Consider the following 18,759-nt stretch of genomic DNA (forward strand, 5'->3'; position numbering starts at 1 on the left):
CAACGTAGGGCCATGCATGGTGGCCTTGGGTTGCTTTGTAAAAGTATTGCGTTGGCCATACGACACTATGTGTGATGCAAGGGTAACTGAATAGAATAATAAATCTAGGTGTTAGTAATACATTATGCCACGGTATACCGCAGTACTTTTGTGGTATACCGTGGTACATTGCGCTGGGTCGGCAATAGCTAATTTTTCCCACGCTTTGGCCACATTTTGGGTTAGGGCCTTATATATTAGCAACTGGTAGGTTTTCTTCTTTATAGGTATAGGAAATAATTTTAAATTTTCTCTATATTTTTAAAAAGATTGGGGTGTAGCGCACTCTTAGTTAGCAAGTAACTGTTTGTTTTTACCCAATTTACCTTTTTCCATTCATTTGTTGAACTTGAGCATTATTTTAGCGCACTTTGTGCTACACCCTAAATTTTCTTTTATTTCTTTAAATATTAAAAAATTAGAAAATGCACTGCAGTACACTATATTAATAAAATATAGTGCATTAGAGTGTTTTTTTAAAACATATATATATTAAGGGTGGGCGTAGTTGGCGGAGTACCACTACACAGAATTATGCAGAATTTATCAAAACACTGTGAATTCCGCTCCGCAACTACATTCCGTCTCACCACAATTAATACAACAGAAACCTTGCATACCCTTGGTAAAACAACAAATAACACTATTATTACATGCTAAAATGCATATAATCATCCCACAAGAGTGAAAATGGAATTACAGCAAGCAGTGAGAGAGATGATAATTTTGATGTCCTCTCTAACCTAGGGCGAGAACCAAGCAGATACCTTGAACACAAAGAGTACATCATGTTAAACGATTGGTGGTGGTCCCATCCTCCTAGGACCACCCCAAGCACAGTATGGGCAAACAATATAATCCCAACCAAAGGCCCTGCAAAGCATTATGGGACAATATTCTAGGGTGTGGTGAATATTATAGTATCCAATATCAAAACATTCCTCAAGGGGCAGGCTCTCGGGCTCAGCTGAGAGCTAATACTATAATATTAACTAAACTCTAGAATCTCGCCCCATAATGCTTTGCTGGGCCTTTGGTTGGAAATGTATTTTTGCCCATAACTTTGCTCAGGGTGGCCTAGGATGATGGGACCACCACCGAATCGATCACCATGATATGATCTTTGTGTTCAAGGCATCTGCTTGCTCTTCCCCTAGATAAGGGGTGACCCCAAAATCATCACATCTCTCATTGCCTGATGGTATTCAAAGTTCACTTTTGTGAATTTGTTATATGCATTTTAGCATGTAAAGGTAAAGTTCATTTACCAAAGGGTCGTGGGTACAGTAGGTAACTCTGTCGCGTAGCGGAGTGGGAATTCTTGCATGAATTCTGTGTTCTCAATGAAATGCATAGTTACCAAATCACTGCAACTTCTGCTAGCAGAGCTTAGTTCATTGCCCAGGTTTAATATATATATATATTTTTTTCCAATATCATGGTACCCCGAAGGCAGTACTATGGTACTTTGTAATTATTTTTTTTTAAGTATTAAACCTTATAATTATTTTCCCTACCTATTACTACTTTAGTTAAAGGGCAAAATACGAAAAGCTACTACTTACTTATATTGTAGGCCCTGACCCAGAACATAGCAAAATTGCACAAAAACCAACATGGCTGCTTGTAACGTTTGTAAAGGCACTCAATAGCCAATGATATAACGCAGTGTCATTGGCATGCACCGTAGTAGTTTAGCTAAAGTACTGCAAAACAACAGTGAAATAATATATCACTATGTTTTAATCCTTATAACTTGAAAAATACTTATCCTACTTACCACTAACCCTAAAAAGGGTAATCTGCACACCATAATGTATAGTCCTGCCATATTTCGTCCAAATCCGACTTGCTGTTTGACTGCTACGTCCAATACAAAATGTTGGTGGAAAATGCATTGGGGACAAAACACGTTTTGGGGCCCCTCCTGCCCCCCACCACCCTTTTCTTTGCTAAACTTTGCCTTAATTCTTGATTCTAAAGCTAGCCAAAGGGCTTTTAAGGTAGGGTTCCGGCAGTCCAGAGCCTTCCATCTTGTGACAGCTGAAATGCTCTCTGATGCTCTTGGCCAATACCCGTGCCAACTGACCGGGGATCTGGAAGCCGATTTAATCCTGGTCCAGAATTGGATGCAGGTAAGATTCGAGGAGCTGGCCCCTTTGAGGGCTGCTAAAACCGCCCCTGATTTTAACTCAGCCCCTTGGTTTTCCTCCACTCTTCGTATAATGCGTCAAGAATGTAAGAAGCTGGAAAGGCGCTGGCGGCGCAATTATGAGTCGGTGGAGAAAACGAAATACAGAGACGCGATAAAAGCGTATTATAAACAGATTGCCTCAGAAAAAAAGAGTTATCTTGAACAGAGAATCGACAAGGCTGATAATGTCAGCCGAGAACTCTTTAGAGTTGTGAAGGAGTTTGTGAACCCAGTGGTAGCCACTCCTGTTCACTCACATACGGAGGAATGGATTAAACAGTTGGCCGACTTTTTTGTGACCAAAATCCTAAAGATTCAGGCCACCTTTCCATCGGTGAACTCCCGTATGGCTGACGCCTTTTTAGACCCCTGTAGGGATGACTCTGGGCCCACATTATCTGTTTTTCCTCAGCTGTCCTGCGAAACGTCGCTGGAGTTGCTATCCCGACTGAAATCTGGCTCGCCACTGGACGCCTGTCCGGCGCAATGCCTGGGCAGGGTGGCCCCAGCGTTGAACAGCTTGCTGAACCCCCTGCTGAATCTTTCATTGAGCTCGGGGGTTGTCCCACGACAGTGGAAACATGCACTTATCCTGCCGTTGATTAAGAAGCCTCTGTTAGACCCCCTGCAATGGGCTAACTATCGTCCGATCTCCCTCCTCCCTGCTCTGGCGAAGGTGTTGGAAAAACATGTTCAGCTCACTCTTTCCACCTTTATTGAAAACAACAATTTGTTGCATGACTCCCAGTCCGGCTTTCGTGCAAATTATAGCACGGAGACCGCTCTGGTAGAGGTCACGGACACCATCAGGGAGATACTCGATCAGGGGGGACGGGCGATGTTGGTCATGTTGGACCTTTCGGCGGCGTTCGACACCGTCCCACACGCAGGCCTTCTCTCAAGACTCAGGGAGATTGGTCTGCGAGGGACGGTGTTGGACTGGTTTCAATCCTTTCTTGCCGACCGCCGACAGGTGATCTGGGCTCCGCCGTTCTCGGCGGAAATGCCTGCGCTGGAGGTGGGGGTGCCTCAAGGATCTATCTTGAGCCCCACCATTTTCAACATTTACATGGCCCCTCTAGCGGAGGTAGCGGAGGCGTTCGGGGCCCGGGTCATCTCATACGCTGATGACACCCAGCTTTTGTTCACTTGCAGCAAGGGTGAGGTCTTCGACGGCGGCAGAATTAAGGACTGTCTGAGCGCAGTCTTTGCGTGGTTCCAGCGGCACAGCCTGAAATGCAACTCAGACAAGTCTGAGCTGCTCTTCTTTGGCTGTGCCCCAGACTTGGACTGGAAGTCGTGGTGGCCCCAGGACATGTTCCCCCCTGAGGCTCCATCAGCTCAGGTAAAAAATCTCGGAGTGGTGTTCGACGTTGATCTGTCTTTTCGTCCCCACATTCTGGGACTTGCAGGGAAATGCTTCAGCATCCTTAAGATGCTTAGAAAATTTCTGCCCCTGCTCTCTTTGCAGTACCGCAGGAATATAGTTCAGGCGTTGGTGGGATCACGCCTGGACTATGCAAATGCGCTCTTCGCGGGCCTACCTAAATATTTGTTATCTAGGTTGCAGGTCATACAGAATTCGGCGGCCAGAGCCATCTATGGCCTGCCGAGGAGAGCAAGAGCCTCAGTGCTCCTAGCCAGGCTTCACTGGCTACCAATCGCGGAGAGAATTAAATTTAAACTCCTCACATTGGCGTTTAAAGCTCTCCATGCGACCGGCCCTTTCTACCTGAGGAAGCGCACTGCTTTCTATGTGCCACGGAGGTCTCTGCGGTCGGCGGACCTGGCCAAAATGGAGGTGCCTGTGGTCAAACGTGTGCGGATGGGAGGTCGCTCCTTCCAACACGTAACAGCTTGCCTGTGGAATGCACTCCCTCTTTCCCTCCGGAAAGCAAATAATCTCTTGGCCTTCAGGAAGGAGCTGAAGACTCTGTTCTTCACCTAGTAACCCGCGTTTCTGCAGTTTGTTTACCTTTTGGTTTTTCTGTTTTTAGGGGCATCTTTGCTAAAGCGCCGGGACACCCTCTGGGGTAGCCGTGCGCTCTAAAAGTGTGCTTAACATTAACATTAACATTAAACCAATCACTGCAAAACCTTCCATCATAGGCCAATGTGGACGAAAGAATAGATCTGGATAGTTTTTGGGCGATTCATCCTATAATGAATTTTAGGGTTTTTGGTTTGCAGTGTTACGGTTATTTTTCAGATTTAGGGGTGGGGATTGACAAAGGGAAAAAAGGGTAATTTTATGTTTAGGATATTTCAAGTTTGCTTTTGTTTATCTTCCTAAAGTGTGTACAGGAAGATAAGTTATGGCTTGCATTTATTTACTTCTTAAACATGTTGAGCTCGTGTGGGAGACGAGAATAAAGTGTGAGACATAAACAGAGCCTGAGAATTACTAGCACTATTAGTGTACCATCTTTATAAGACCTAGGAAACAATTGTGTGTTTAAGTTGTAAGTTCAAGACATAGGAAAAACTGAAGATCAAGCAAGGAAGGTAAGTGATTGGTACCATCTCTTTTTGACAGGCTACGGCATACAACCAGCATGAATTTCCAAAAGAAAAATGAAAGAAATTCACAATTAAAAGACCACTGTGTTAAAAACTGAAATACACCAAAGAACAAACAGTGCTTCTCAACTTTGGGCTACGGGTCCTATCACATCTGCAGTGTAAAAAAGGGTTACTTAGGGGCCTATTACGATCTCGCTCGTAAAACGTCCGACCATAGGTCAGAGGCTTTCCGACTGAGATCGTCAGTTCAAATTCCAACCACCCAATTACAATATAGGTCGTCGGAATTGAAACTGGCCGGTCATTCCGGCTGGATTCCGAGAGGCTCGAGGAGCCCGTCGGCCAGTCGGAGGCTGGCCCGTTATCCCAATGGACAGCATTTTCACCATTGGGATTTCGATGTTCGGTTTCCCACAGGCTTTCCAAACTGGGCTTTCAGATAGCAAATTTAGGGGCCCCTGTCAGGGCCCTCTTCCCTTTGCAGCCTTTGTTTGGGGTCCAAGGTGGCACCTATGGTGCCCCTCTCCCTCTGTTGATCCCTGAACTGCGTGGCATGCACTTTAAGGTGCCTGCCATGCACTGCAGGGATCAACACAATCTCTCCTTTCCCTATGGGAGCTTGGGCTACTGCTGGTTCACAGCCATAGCCAAACTCCCATAGGGAAATGGGAGTATGCAACCGCACCATGTGCGGTCGCATTGTAATTAAGCAGTCAGGACCGCCGACCGGAGGTCAGTTGGTTCCGATTCCATGATGATGTCAGTCGGAAGCAACTCCGACCGATATCATAATCAGGCCCTAAATACCCAATCACCAAAACGTAATGGGAACACAAACAGGACAGAGCCATGACCCTGAAGAACAGTCCATCCAAGCAATGCCAGGGAATGAAAACACATGCACGTCAATGGATGAGAACCAGAGATCACACTCTCAATGTGCGTTTTCTCATTTTGTACTTGTTCAAGATTTGGATACATGGGATATACAGGTACAGCTATCTGTAGCCAGTCTTAAAATGGAGACAGGCAGTCATAGTATCAGAATTAGATTGTCACTTGTTATAAATAATATTATGCTTAATTTCATGCACATTTCATGAATATTGTTGGTTCAATGTCTATAATAGCACAGTCAGCAAAAATGATGGAATGAAATGGACCCTTCAGTTGTCAGTTTTGATGTTCTCTCTGCATACTTAGACCCAAGATGTCCACTATAAATGTAATAAGACACTTATATTATATTATTGTCAGTCACTTGCATGGATATATACATTAACTCATCATGTAACAGTAACACCTATGCTGTTTTAAAATTATTCTTCTAACCTTATACTACATGGTTTTTACCTCGCAATGAAGAGCTGCTAGGATCAATCACCAAGGTTTTGCTTTGGTTGAGGTATGAGAGAGAATCACTCATTCTTGAAATATTCACAGCGATATCCGTATCCATTATGATCACTTTAAATTCAGCGATTATGCTTCCCGCTCTCAGAGAGATGATTTTCACTCTCAGCTTTTCTTTTGGAACTGTGTGTGACAATGCATCTAGGAGCTAGGAAAAAGTAACATTTTAAAACTGGACTAGAAGAAGGTTCAATATTCAATAACATTGCATCCACTGCATCGACATACCAATGTTTTGTAAGATAAGTATATCTTAACTATTCTTAAGCCGATCCGTACTTACAATAAGTGAAACTATGAGTATTAAATGCATACTTACCTTTGAATGTATTGTTTAGTCATCAATGTAATAAATGCATTATTATTGCCATATGGTTTTTGCCATGTAATATACTGCATGTGGTATGGCGAACCAGCACCTAAGCAATATTATATATTTTAGGCTTGAATTATTGGAGAAAACTCTGACTACACACAACAAGACAGGAACGTATTTATAAGACTGGAAATCTGAATGCATTAGAAAATATAATTCTACTAAACTTGATCCTCATAATGTAAATATGTTAATGCTCTAAAACAATTCAATAATTATAAAAAAAAAACAGCAGAGAAATATCCATACTAATATTATAAAGAGAGAGCCCAAACCTTTGAGGTGGGTAATCTCAGTAACCACAGCACCAATCACAACACCCAATACAGCGTTGGAAAGGACAGTTGCAGCAGAAGGATATAGGCTGTGCAGACGGCCACCATATATTTATTTTTTTGCAGAGTTTTATATAGCGCAAACTTGACCCGAACTGAATCAGGTATCAAAGCGTTTTACATAGCACCAGTTACGTTACATGAGGACACACATTCATTTTTGTTAGGCACGGGGAGATTAAGTGATTTGCCCAGAATCACAGGATGTTTGGCGTCGTTACCAAGACTCGAACCCAGATCCCCAGGTCCGAGGTCGAGCGCCTTAGCCGTTAGGCCAACTCCTCTATACATTTAAAAGGAAAAAGAACCGTTCCAGCAAAGTAGTCCCTTGTGGGCGTGTCTGCGTTGTGCTGGGGGCGTTGGCTGGGGGCATGACTAACACTGGGGGCGCGTGGTACGGCCATCACATCGTGGGCTGTGGGCGTGTGCTGGGGGTGTGACAAACGCTGGGGGCATGACAAACACTGGGGGCGTGACAAACGCTGGGGGCATGTGTCCGCACTTCATGCCATGTGAGTCGTACATACAAGCGCCAATTACGTTGCTGCGCAGCATCAAGGGGCACACTGGGGGCGTGCCACGCTGGGGGCGTGAGAAACGCTGGGGTGTGTGTGTCCGGCCTTCATGCCATGTGAACGCAATTGCGCCGCATCAAGGGGCACGCTTGGGACGTGTGCTACGTTCCGTCCTTCATGCCATGTGGGTCGTACATTAATCAGAAGATCGTCCGCTGTGGCCGTGTGCTGGGGGCGTGACAAACGCGTTCACCTGGAGGCCTGGTAAGTAACATTACTGCAGCCTCTCCTGCCTGCTGTTACTGAACTCTCTCATTCAACAACATTACACGCGCCTGCTAACATCAACCAGGGCTGTAGCCGGGCTCAGGCGGCGGATCACTACACCAATTACACGCGCCTGCTAACATCAACCAGGGCTGCACCTGGGCCTTCTCCGTCCCTATTCTAATGAAACAAAAAAAAATTCTACCGCAAGATTTTAAAATAAATTGCCCTTGCCAAATACACACATTACACGCATTCTATTTCATACCCGGACAACGTCGGGACGGGCTGCTAGTTGATTAATAAATTAAATACAAAAAAATCAATAAAATTTTTCATGAACTTTGCAAAAGTAAGAACACACAAGTAATTAAAAAGGTAACCAAATGGAAAAGCAGACATTAAAAATGTAAGACAAGGCTCTGCAGAGGCATGAGGATCTGCAGAGCTACCATGATTTAGCACCCTAAACTGAAAAGCTTCTAAAAGAATATGGGCATTCAAAATTGAGGTCCATCCCCCTGTTGAATACCTCTATCTGAAAATGAGAGAAGAGGATTCTTCAAAACACCAGGTTCTATGCTCAGGTATTATGGCTGCCCTATTGATGGGAAGACAGCGGAGGATCTTGTCAGTGTGGACTGAGAACAAGTACCTGAGGACTGCAGCAGCACTGTCGAACACAGTCAAAGGCTATCTCGGAAGAGACCATAGGCCGGTAAGGCTCAGAGGAGCAACTACATCCTATATCGGAGGCAGGACCAGGCTGAAGAATAGGACATGAGCAGGACTTGAGTGCTGTCACATAAGTAGACCCAGAGGAAGGAACTAATAGTGCATCTCAGCTGAGCTGAGGGCAACTGACAATGTAAGAGGGTAACTCACAAGACACAGCAACAAGTGTATGTGAAAATCCCACTAAGATAGAGACACAGAACTGAACTGAAGGTGATAGGACGAGGGTTCATACACATCAAGAAGCCTAATGTAATATTTTGTGAAAAGCAGAGACTTTATATATGGAGAAGGAGAGATCAACAAAACCTACAGCGATGACACAAATCTGTGACACACAGCTGCAAAAAAGATATCTGCAAACAGGTCGTTTGAACAAATTAAAACTGTGTATGCTGTAACAGAAGCCCTGACCCCTTCCCATCTGATTCCTCCAGTGAGGAAAGTAAAGCTCCTTGGCAAGTCAGACAGTTAAAAAACATAACCCAGGGCCAGGAAGCCACAAGGAACAAACAGTTTGACAATCATGTGCTAGAAGTACTATCAAAGAAAAGATTATGATGGAGTCACAGACCACATCTGCAACTATGTGGTGATGATCACGGGGGGGAAAGCCACGAATGCTGCGTCATGGAGACAACTGATATCAAACAATTTGTAATAGATGGCAATAAGAAGATCACTGAAAACATTGTTAATATGACCATTAATGTCACCCTGCTATGTCAAGATTTAAATAAGAGCATAGAGAAAGCAACAAATGTGGAACAGAAAACATCCAATTCTGACAATATTTATAACTCTAATGGAAGACATATAACTTACCAACAACAATTAGCAAAGAAACAGGAACATAAACATACAGATTAAGAGGACAGGTCACGGAAAAATATTGTGAGGCTCCTAGGTTTACCAGAAAGGACATGATTACATCCCTTTGAATCATTGTTCAAGAGGTCTTATTAAAGTATTCAAACAGACCGAGCACAGTGGTCCCCTACGAGGAGGCAAATGCCTTGGCCTCACATAAATGATAATGATTGACATGCAGCGATATAAAGACAAGGTTAAGATTGTCACAAAGGACAAGTGGCAACATACATGCCCTCATTAACACAGGACGGCAAATAACCAGGATCTATTACCCCTCAAATTTCGACTGGAATCGCAAGACTGTTGTTAGTTACAATAGGTATGCAACTTGAAACATAGTAAGGAGATTATGTGTTAGTGCCATTATGGACATTTGATGAGGAAAGGTGGCTTTGCAAACAGAGTTTCTAGCAGATAGAGTAAGCATGGTGCACCATGGATGCTTTTTGGCAAGTACAAATAAAGTGCGTGTTTTTTACTTAGTTTTCATGTTTAGCCTGTAAATGATGCAGTCAGATTGGAGAATCAACTGCATCGGTAGGATTTCGGGGGCAAAAGGGGTCTGAAGACTAGTCTAGTGAGACTGGTATTCACAACGAGATGGGAAAAATTAATTGGTGGTATGCTTAATATTCACAATTAGAAATGACAGGTGACTCCACCCTAATGTCTTGGAATGTGCAAGAGTGAATAGCGTGGCCAAGAGACATAGAATTAGGTTCTATCAATATAGGAGTAATGCTAAAATAACAATCTTCTAAGCAGCACATTTCACACAAGTGGTACATCTCAAATTAAGGTCCGAATCGGTTTTTGGATGAGGGTTTCATCTAAATCACCAGAGGAGTTCTACATTGGATCAGACCCCATTTTCCTCTAAAAGTGTACTCTTTATTGAAAGACTCTGTTAGGTGACACATAGAAAAATGGTTACATTATATAGCATGGAGGTGATGTTTGTGAAGGCATATTCTCAGATTGTAGATGATGAAACTTTCTTCGTACATGTCCCAGATTTGCCGACTCCCTCCGCAGACTATGCAATTTTGTAGACTGGAGATTTCCATTTTATTATGGACAGAATTTCAGGTTGCTCTAGAGTATTTGGAGGACCACTTGAAAGGGCCACCACTGCAATATCTAAAACAGTGAAAACCTCATTAAGTCTTAGAAAGTGTACTTGCACTTGTTACTCCGGATTTAACCATGACTACACAGGTGGAAAAAAGGCATTTGAAATAAATGCTAAATGCTGTCAAACTCGGAAAAATGTAAAAAATGTCTGGAGGAACTATTGTTGTTTTCATTGCAGTTTCTATGCACTATTTCCAATTAACACCAATTTAAACCTGCAGGCAGTTCTTGAGTTTTGCACAGAGAGCGTATTTATTTTCGGCAGCTTCAAGAATATGGTAGCCGGATTAAAATACACTGTTTTATACTTTAAATTGTGTGGGGAAATCCCAATGTTGCTGCATTTGAACGTGTACCTATAATGTTTCATGGAAGACCATCAAACAACTGAGCAATCATCACAGTTTACAAAAAAATGTGTGTGTTTCCCTCTCAACAACCTGCCCTACAAATAAGGGCAGTAAAGTCTTAAAGAGTTTGCAGATGCTTTATGTGATGCTGTTCTTCGGTTTGGCCTACAGATGGGATTTTGGAATGGACCAGCTTTATTTTATTTCCTCACAAGCACTCTCCATGATCAGGTTCCTATGAACCAGGTAGCAAGAGCATGTGCATCTCAAGCTTCCTCCCTCCTAACCATGTTGCTAAGCATATCTGAGTGGGACCTCTGATCCATAACAAAAGCCACTTGGCATACAAGGAATCTGGCCTTTTCTAAATATTATGCTACACATGACCTCCTCATTCAGGATCCAAAACAGTGAATGAGCAGATAATGTATAAAAAAATGGTTAACCACAGAGAGTTTAAAGGAGAGACTGGGTAAGTTAAATTTCAATGAACCATGGTGCAAGACCCATACAAATTCTAAAGGCTACTTGTATTTCTCACCCCACAAAATACCAATCATACATCACCAACCATTGGCCCATTCTCTCATTAATCCCATTACCCATTCACTCAACCACAGGCACAAACTTGTCAACCAACGAAGACGCACTTTCAGTAAACACTGTGAGCTACTGGCTTTGCCAATGCTTCATTTGTTTGTGAGCCAGTTCCTATGTGCCATAATGACTATAATTATATATTCACAGTCCAGAATGTCTACTGTTTAGTGCACATAATCTCTTTGCTGAGCCTTACGCGCTGTTCTGTCATTTTATTTTTAGGGTACCTAATGTAGATGAAAAACCTAGCACCTACACCTTTATCTGTTGTGTATTGTTAAACATGAAGGGTCAAAGCCTTTTAGTTTTACCTCTTTTTCCAGCATACTTGTAAAATTCTGGTATTCCAAGCTGCTTGTATCGTTGAATTTCTCAGTAAAAATGTAGTTTGTGATCCTCAATGAACCAGTCACTATTTCTGCATCTAAGAAAGCACAAACAAAAAAATGGTAAAACATAATTTCTACACAAGTTCACATTCTATGAAGCATTGTATTTAAACCTCGTTGCCTTTGTCACAAACAACACGGAATAATCACAAAAGCCAGGTTACAGCATGATGCACAGTTTTGCCAGTGCAAACATTTAAATGTAAGGTATTACCTTCCTTTCAGGTTTGTAGACACAACTTTTTATTGCCTTTAAAAACTGCTCACACAGTACTCATGATCGATAACAGACTGACCTTCTAAAACACTGACCATCCCTGCTTCAAATCTCTGCAATTAGATTGCACATATCTAGATGAAGTGTTACTTGGAGACATACAGGCTATTTGCCCGTATAATCTATCAAAAAGCCACATCATATTCAATATGCTGTCTCCATTGTTATAAAGTTAAGCCTGACTGTGATACCCTGATTGGAATATTCATGAACATGACAGTCCAGAAATATGACAGCTCTAAAAGTGACAGCCCAGTCTATGGTAACTGTAGCAGTAATAGTCTGGGCTTTCTTGTCCTATCAGTCATAGCACAGGGTACCATAGCCCTATCTGTGCAGATTACAGATAAATAATGCAGTGATAGCCCAAACCCTGACTGTACAGGCAACAACAGCCCTATCAGTTACTGCCCAGACAAGCAATGATAGCTGCACCAGTGAAAGCCCAAACTATGGTAGACCTAAACTCATGGGCGTCGATAAACCAGAATGCCTGGGGTAGCGGAAGTAACATCATACACCCCTTGGCCGTAATGATATCACAGGAAGTGACATTGATGTGCCTCCCTAAACCAGGAAGAATGCCAAGTCCAACAGTAGAGTTGCAAGTGTAATATAATATTTACACTCATGCTCACTCATTCACATTCACTCTCGCTCACTTATTCATTTGCCGTCATTTTAACCCTAGCTCACTCATGAACACTCTCTCACTCACTCTTACACTGACTCACTTATACTTTCCCACACTCACTTTCACACACTCATGATCTCACATACAGACATATATGTTCACACATACACACTCTCTCACCAATACTCCCTCTGTTCCACATGCATGCACACTACATACATTTAAAATAGTGTGATTTTACTTACCTAAGATGCCAGTGAAAGTCCGATTCCAGATGCTGGTATGCCACTTTGTATTACATCAATTGTGAATGATAGACTATTATTCACTATTAATATAATAGTCGCTATCAGGTTGGGTACGCCCACTTTGCATGTCATTAGCGATAAATATCGCTGACATGCAAAGCGGGCCCCAAACCGCTCGCTATCGCCTATAAACTGTCGCTAACTGCTGTTAGCGACAGCTTGCTAATAGGGTGAAGAAATTATTGCCGCTTCTTGTACGAAAACGGACGAAAAAGGGCGATAATTTCATATCGCCCACCTTGCTAATATGCCCCTTGGTTTTCTATCGTCAGGATACCCTGCTTTGGGGTAATCACATGCTTTATAAAATTCATATCAATCAAATCAAATTAATAATACCATGGAGGAGAAATTTTATTTCCAATTTGTAACAAGCAAAGCAGTATAGCAGAGCTGATACAGGAATTAAAAGCAGATAAGTGTTTGTAGAATTCAATAGTCAGGGAGAGTAGGATACACAGAGATAACCAACACTGGTTATTTGAACAAGCACAAATTGTAAACCGACTTCCGAATGAAAAGGAATTTTGCGAACCAACCTATGTACTAGTAGGTTGATTCACAAAATTCCGACTCAAAGTCAGACCAACCTTATGAATATTCACGAAATAGGTCAGAAGTTGTGTCTCACTACTATTGGATGCCATCAGATTGATGGTGGCCTGCTGGGGTCAGCAGACCAACTTATCTGTGATTGCATTTTAAATGTAGTATTTGTTTAAAATGCATCTTTTTTCCCTAAAAGACACAGGTCTGCATTGAAAAAGAAGAAGGTTTTTGTTTGTTTGCTTGAGAGTTGTCAAACCACTGCCTGCTCCCCAGCAACCATTTTTTTAACATTCACAGATGGGAAGGAAACCCTTCTCATTTGTGAAAGGATTATTACCTCTATTGAGGTGACAGTAAAAATGTTATGTTTGGGACTGGATTTCGCTCACAAAACACTGATTTATCCCGTAACAAATTGCTGTTTAGAAGGAGGAGCCCTGAAACTCTCCCTTCCAAATAGCGAATCTTCATAATGGGTTTCTTAACACATTTTGCGATTTCGTACACTGTCACTAACTCACAAAATGGGTTTAAACATTACAAATAGCTTTTTTGGAGTCTCAACCCATGTGAATCTGCGAATCGCAGGCTTTGTGACACCAAAATTGTTTTGTACCTCAGGCAAACAATTGTTTACGATACCTTCAACAGTTCCTTCTGAGCAGCCTATTGGCCTTAAAACAACCAAAAATGGGGAGCATGGCCAAGATGGCGACCTGAGCGGCAGCAAGACCTTGAGGCTCCCCGCTCCAAGTCCCCTTTTCTGGCCTTAATATCGCAACAACACTCCAGCTTGACAAGGTTCGAAGTCAAGAGCAATAAAGAAAAGAGGTGCCCGGCTGGGGAGCTGCCTGGGGCCCCGATAGACACTGTACGGCCGGGGCTAGGGTCTGCATCCGCGACATGGCGGCTGCATGAGCCAAGAGCGGTGCAGCGGGCACCCTGACCCCACAAGAGCCACCAGACCAAAAGCCGCTTTGCTGCAGCGGTCCGGTTCCCGCCCTGGAGGCGTGGCAGGCATGAAACCGGTGCACCGGTGAGATCGGCGGCAGGTGCCGGGAGTAACTGGCGGCAGCTGCGGGACCCCCTGGGGGTACCGTTATAGGGCCCCGGTTCCATCCCACCTGATATGCTGGAGGCTGATGTAATAGTGCTGCCTAAGCCGGGCAAGGACGCCACCCAGTGCTCCGCTTATCGGCCGATTACCCTACTTGATCTTGACCTCAAACTTTTTATGGGGGTGCTGGCCTCGAGGCTCGGACCTTGCCTCCCGGGGATCATAGATCCGGACCAATTGGGTTTTATCCCCGGCAGACAATGCAGTGACAACACCAAGCGCGTCCTCCACTTAATTGACAATCCCATTTCCAACAATCAAACTCGGTACTCTTAGCCATCGATGCTGAGAAGGCGTTTTATTGCATCAATTGGAGCTTTCTAGGGAAGGTTCTGATAAATCTGGGTGTGTGGGGAGCGCTTTCAAGCGTGGCTTGCAAGCTACTATCGTTACCCACAGGCGCTGATCCATCTCAACGGATTATGCTCCAGTCCCTTCGAAATCCAACACGGCACTAGGCATGGGTGCCTGCTTTTGCCCCTCCTGCTCGCGCAATATGTTGAGCCGCTAGCACAGAGAGTGCGCGACAACCCTGATATCTGAGGCATAATTTTCGGCAGGAAGCCACACCCAATCGGCCTATATGCCGACGATATTTTAGCGGCACTTGACAGTCCCGAGCGCTCGGTGCCGGCCTTCCTGGAGGAAATGGAGGCCTTCGGTAGGGTGTCAAGTCTCAAGATAAACAAAGGGAAGTCGCTGCTGTTACCACTGGGTAAAAACGCCCACACACAGCACGGAGCACCCGCGTATGGAGGGGGATTGCTAACTCAGATGCAGCTCTCCTACCTAGGCATTACCCTCACGCCATCGACAGACTGGACAGTAGCTTTGAATTATGCCAACATAATATCGCAGATCCATAACGATCTGGGGCACTGGAAGAAGCAACCACTGTCGCTGCTGGGGAGGATTGGGGCCGTGAAAATGTCGGCACTCCCCAAGATACTATATATCTGTCAGACCATTCCTGTGTTCCCCCCAGTTGGGACTATTAAAACACTGCAAGCAGCGATCCAGCACTTCATCTGGGGGGGGGGAAGAGACCGCGAATGAACAAACAGCTACATTTTTGAGGGATGGAGGAGGGGGTCTAGGGATTCCCAATCTACAACAATACTTTCAAGTGACGCAGCTGAGATATCTAGTGGAGTGGATCAGGCCAGAATCGGAGAAGAGGTGGCTCTTCCAAGATAGGGCTATGGCCCAAACCTCCTTGTGGAAAATACCATTCCTTCGCCGCGCACACAGACCGCGCTACCTTCAGAAATCACCCGTCACACAAACCATACTGGGAGTATGGAACTCGGTGGCTACTAAGCAAGAGCTCACATCTTTCCCATCGCAGCTAACTCCTTTGTTGAATAATCCTGATTTCCCCCCAGGTACTGACGACCGTTCGTTCCTTCAATGGCGAGGCTCCAGCTGTAGATCGGCAGGGCATCTTTTTGACTTAGAGGGCTTTATGCCGCACTCCACAGTGTCACAGGTCTACGACGTCAAATCGCCACAGCTTTTTCAATATTTTCAACTCAGACATTGGTTCACGCAAGCCGTAGTTAGTCCCTTAGTTGGTAGGCTCATGACGGGATTTTAGAAATGGCTAGTTACAAAAGACTCAGACCGTGGCCTGATTACAGATCTTTATAGGTTGCTCTCCCCTCCCTCTAAGACACATCGTTCCCCTGGACAGAGGCGCTGGGAAGGGGAGTTAGGGAGAACATTGACGCTTCGAGACTGCCAGTCAATACACTACAGGGCCAACCATACAGCTAGGAATACAGCGGGCAGAGAGACAGCCATGAAGATTGCCACGTATTGGTATCTCACCCCTGCTAGGCTGCATAAGGGAAATCCATCCCGGAGCACGTCCTGCTGGAGAGGGTGTGGTGAAGTAGGCACTTTGACGCACCTCCTATGGGAATGCACAGAAGTCAAAGCGTATTGGACAACTGCCCTTAACGACATAGACAATTCCCTAGAAACGGAAATCCCACGGTTCCCAGCCTACACAATTCTAGGACTCCCGAACACGCTCACTTTCCCTCTAAAATCCATTAGGGGGCAACAAATGGGTTTAGCACTGCAAGCACCCTCCCAACACATCCTAACTCTTTGGAGGACTAACACACGGCCCACTCACACGGGCTGGTTGCACAAACTTTGGTATACACTTGGGATGGAACGCATCCAAGCCACACTCATGCAGTCCACAGCCACATTCCACATGGTCTGGCAGCCACTGCTAACGCTTCTCTCCCACGAATTTAACGAAATAACGTGCCCAAGATACCTCCGCCTACTACGCCTGACAGATACAAACCAAGCCACCACAGCATCTGAGACAGAGGCGCCGTGAGCACGCCACACCCACGATACATCCCATTCACACTCATCGGCACACTGGTTGGGGAGGGGGTGGTTTCGGGGGCGGGAGGGGGGATTGTTAATTTTGTTATTGTTGACTTGGCTTCATGGAAGATCTTTGTCTAGAGCCACAAATTACTATGGTGGCACAACACGAGAACACTGGTGGGGCCAGACGACCTATGCAGGTTATTTGCAGTGCTATACAAAGAGGCTATGCCAGTTTATCCTCTCGTGGACTCATTACTGCACTGTACTGTATTTGTTTTTCTCTGAAACCAATCAAATAAATTTAAACAAAAAAAAAACAACCAAAAATGTAAAAAGGTCTTATAACGTGTGCTTAGTTACTGCCCCTGAAAGTGCACAATTCCCTAGTGTTTGCCGCATTAGTTGGAGAAACTCCGTGTTACGAATGTATTTAACTTCATTCAGGGAGAGGCTAAACATCTCCTAGTTAATGCATGGGCTGCAGACAGCAGAGTTCGTAAACACAGGTTAGTAATTGAGTATTCGCTGGACTCTGATGTTAACAGAGTATGCACTGAAGTGGGAAAAAGAAACACACAGACCCCCTACTGTGTCAGCGCTAATAAGGGGATCATGATCCCCCCCCCCCCCCCCCCAAATAAAACGTTCCTGTTTCTGGCAGATGCTCTTGAGTATTGGTACCCAGGTTTCAGCATGGTTTCCTTCCCCTTCCGTGTCCACATTTTGCATTTTGAGCAAGATTTCCTAATTGATACTACCCAATACAGGCTGGAGAAAGGCTGAGCAGTGAATGAACATACGCAATGGGTCAGCCTCAGGCATGGCATGGTTTAGCTATGAAGCTCTGATGACAGCACTTGTAATCTGCCGTATGTGTGTATTCAATTACTGCTGTGCCACACCAAAGCTAATGCAGAACTCAACAATCTGCCCAACAATGAGTAATGCTACCAGGTGACTCCCTGTCGGTGAGGACACCAAAGTCCAGTCAACTGTTTCCACCTACAAATCACTGTAATCTAGGACATGAGTTTAAGCGCGGTGATCCAGGACTAGAACCAGAATGCTGTAGACTGTAAAATATATGCCCATTCCTGCTAATTGGGTCTCTGATGGCATCTTTTTTAAGTCAGCCAGGACAGCAAGATCCATGTGGAACCCTCTGCTGTACTATCCTTTGCCATTCCAGTGTGTGGCCGACTGGTTGATTTACATTTTAAAACAGGATGTTCATCTGTGCCTAATCAGTTTAGCACTACCACTAAGTAACTGTGATGGAAGTCCAACTGGTAGGGTGCTAGGTAGGACTCCCCAGGTTTGACTCTTCTACTCAGGCTTAATTAATTGATCAGTGTTAGAAGGGGCCATACGCACTGATGCAAGTATTGCTCCTAGATTAGATGGAATATAGTATTCCAATCAAGATGTGTTAAAAGTTATTTTATTCTTCGTGATAATGTAGACTCCTGACAGGTGTTAAAGCTGTTGAGATTTAATAAGACTCCTACCTAATTCAGAGTAAAGTCTGTATGGAAGAGTGAAGAGAGTAGTGTATACTTTGAGAGCCATGAGCCCTCATATCATTTATCCATAATAAAAAGGTACAAAGAAAACAAGCATTTGCAATGCAATAGGTCTCGTATTTATGCAAGTTTAAGCTATTGACATTGTAAATGACAATGCCTTTTATTTATGCTTTAAACACCAAAACATAAATCAAAGGCATTGTCATTTGCATTGCCAATAGCTCAAACTCGCATAAATGCGAGACCT

The 18,759-nt window shown here is 44.2% G+C and overlaps 1 protein-coding gene across 1 annotated transcript in view; it reads right to left on the reverse strand.

The window, feature by feature from the left end:
• Positions 1-18,759, reverse strand: part of UMODL1 (uromodulin like 1) — a 621,262-nt gene that overhangs the window by 338,834 nt on the left and 263,669 nt on the right. Inside the window, exons 9-10 of the mRNA XM_078658858.1 lie at positions 11,666-11,778; positions 6,110-6,317 (exon numbers count right to left, since the gene is read on the reverse strand). Coding sequence (XP_078514984.1) covers positions 6,110-6,317; positions 11,666-11,778 — 321 coding nt within the window. The remainder of the gene's footprint in view (positions 1-6,109; positions 6,318-11,665; positions 11,779-18,759) is intronic.

The sequence above is a fragment of the Lissotriton helveticus genome, chromosome 8, assembly GCF_964261635.1.
Source record: "Lissotriton helveticus chromosome 8, aLisHel1.1, whole genome shotgun sequence".
In the NCBI taxonomy this organism is placed as follows: domain Eukaryota; kingdom Metazoa; phylum Chordata; class Amphibia; order Caudata; family Salamandridae; genus Lissotriton; species Lissotriton helveticus.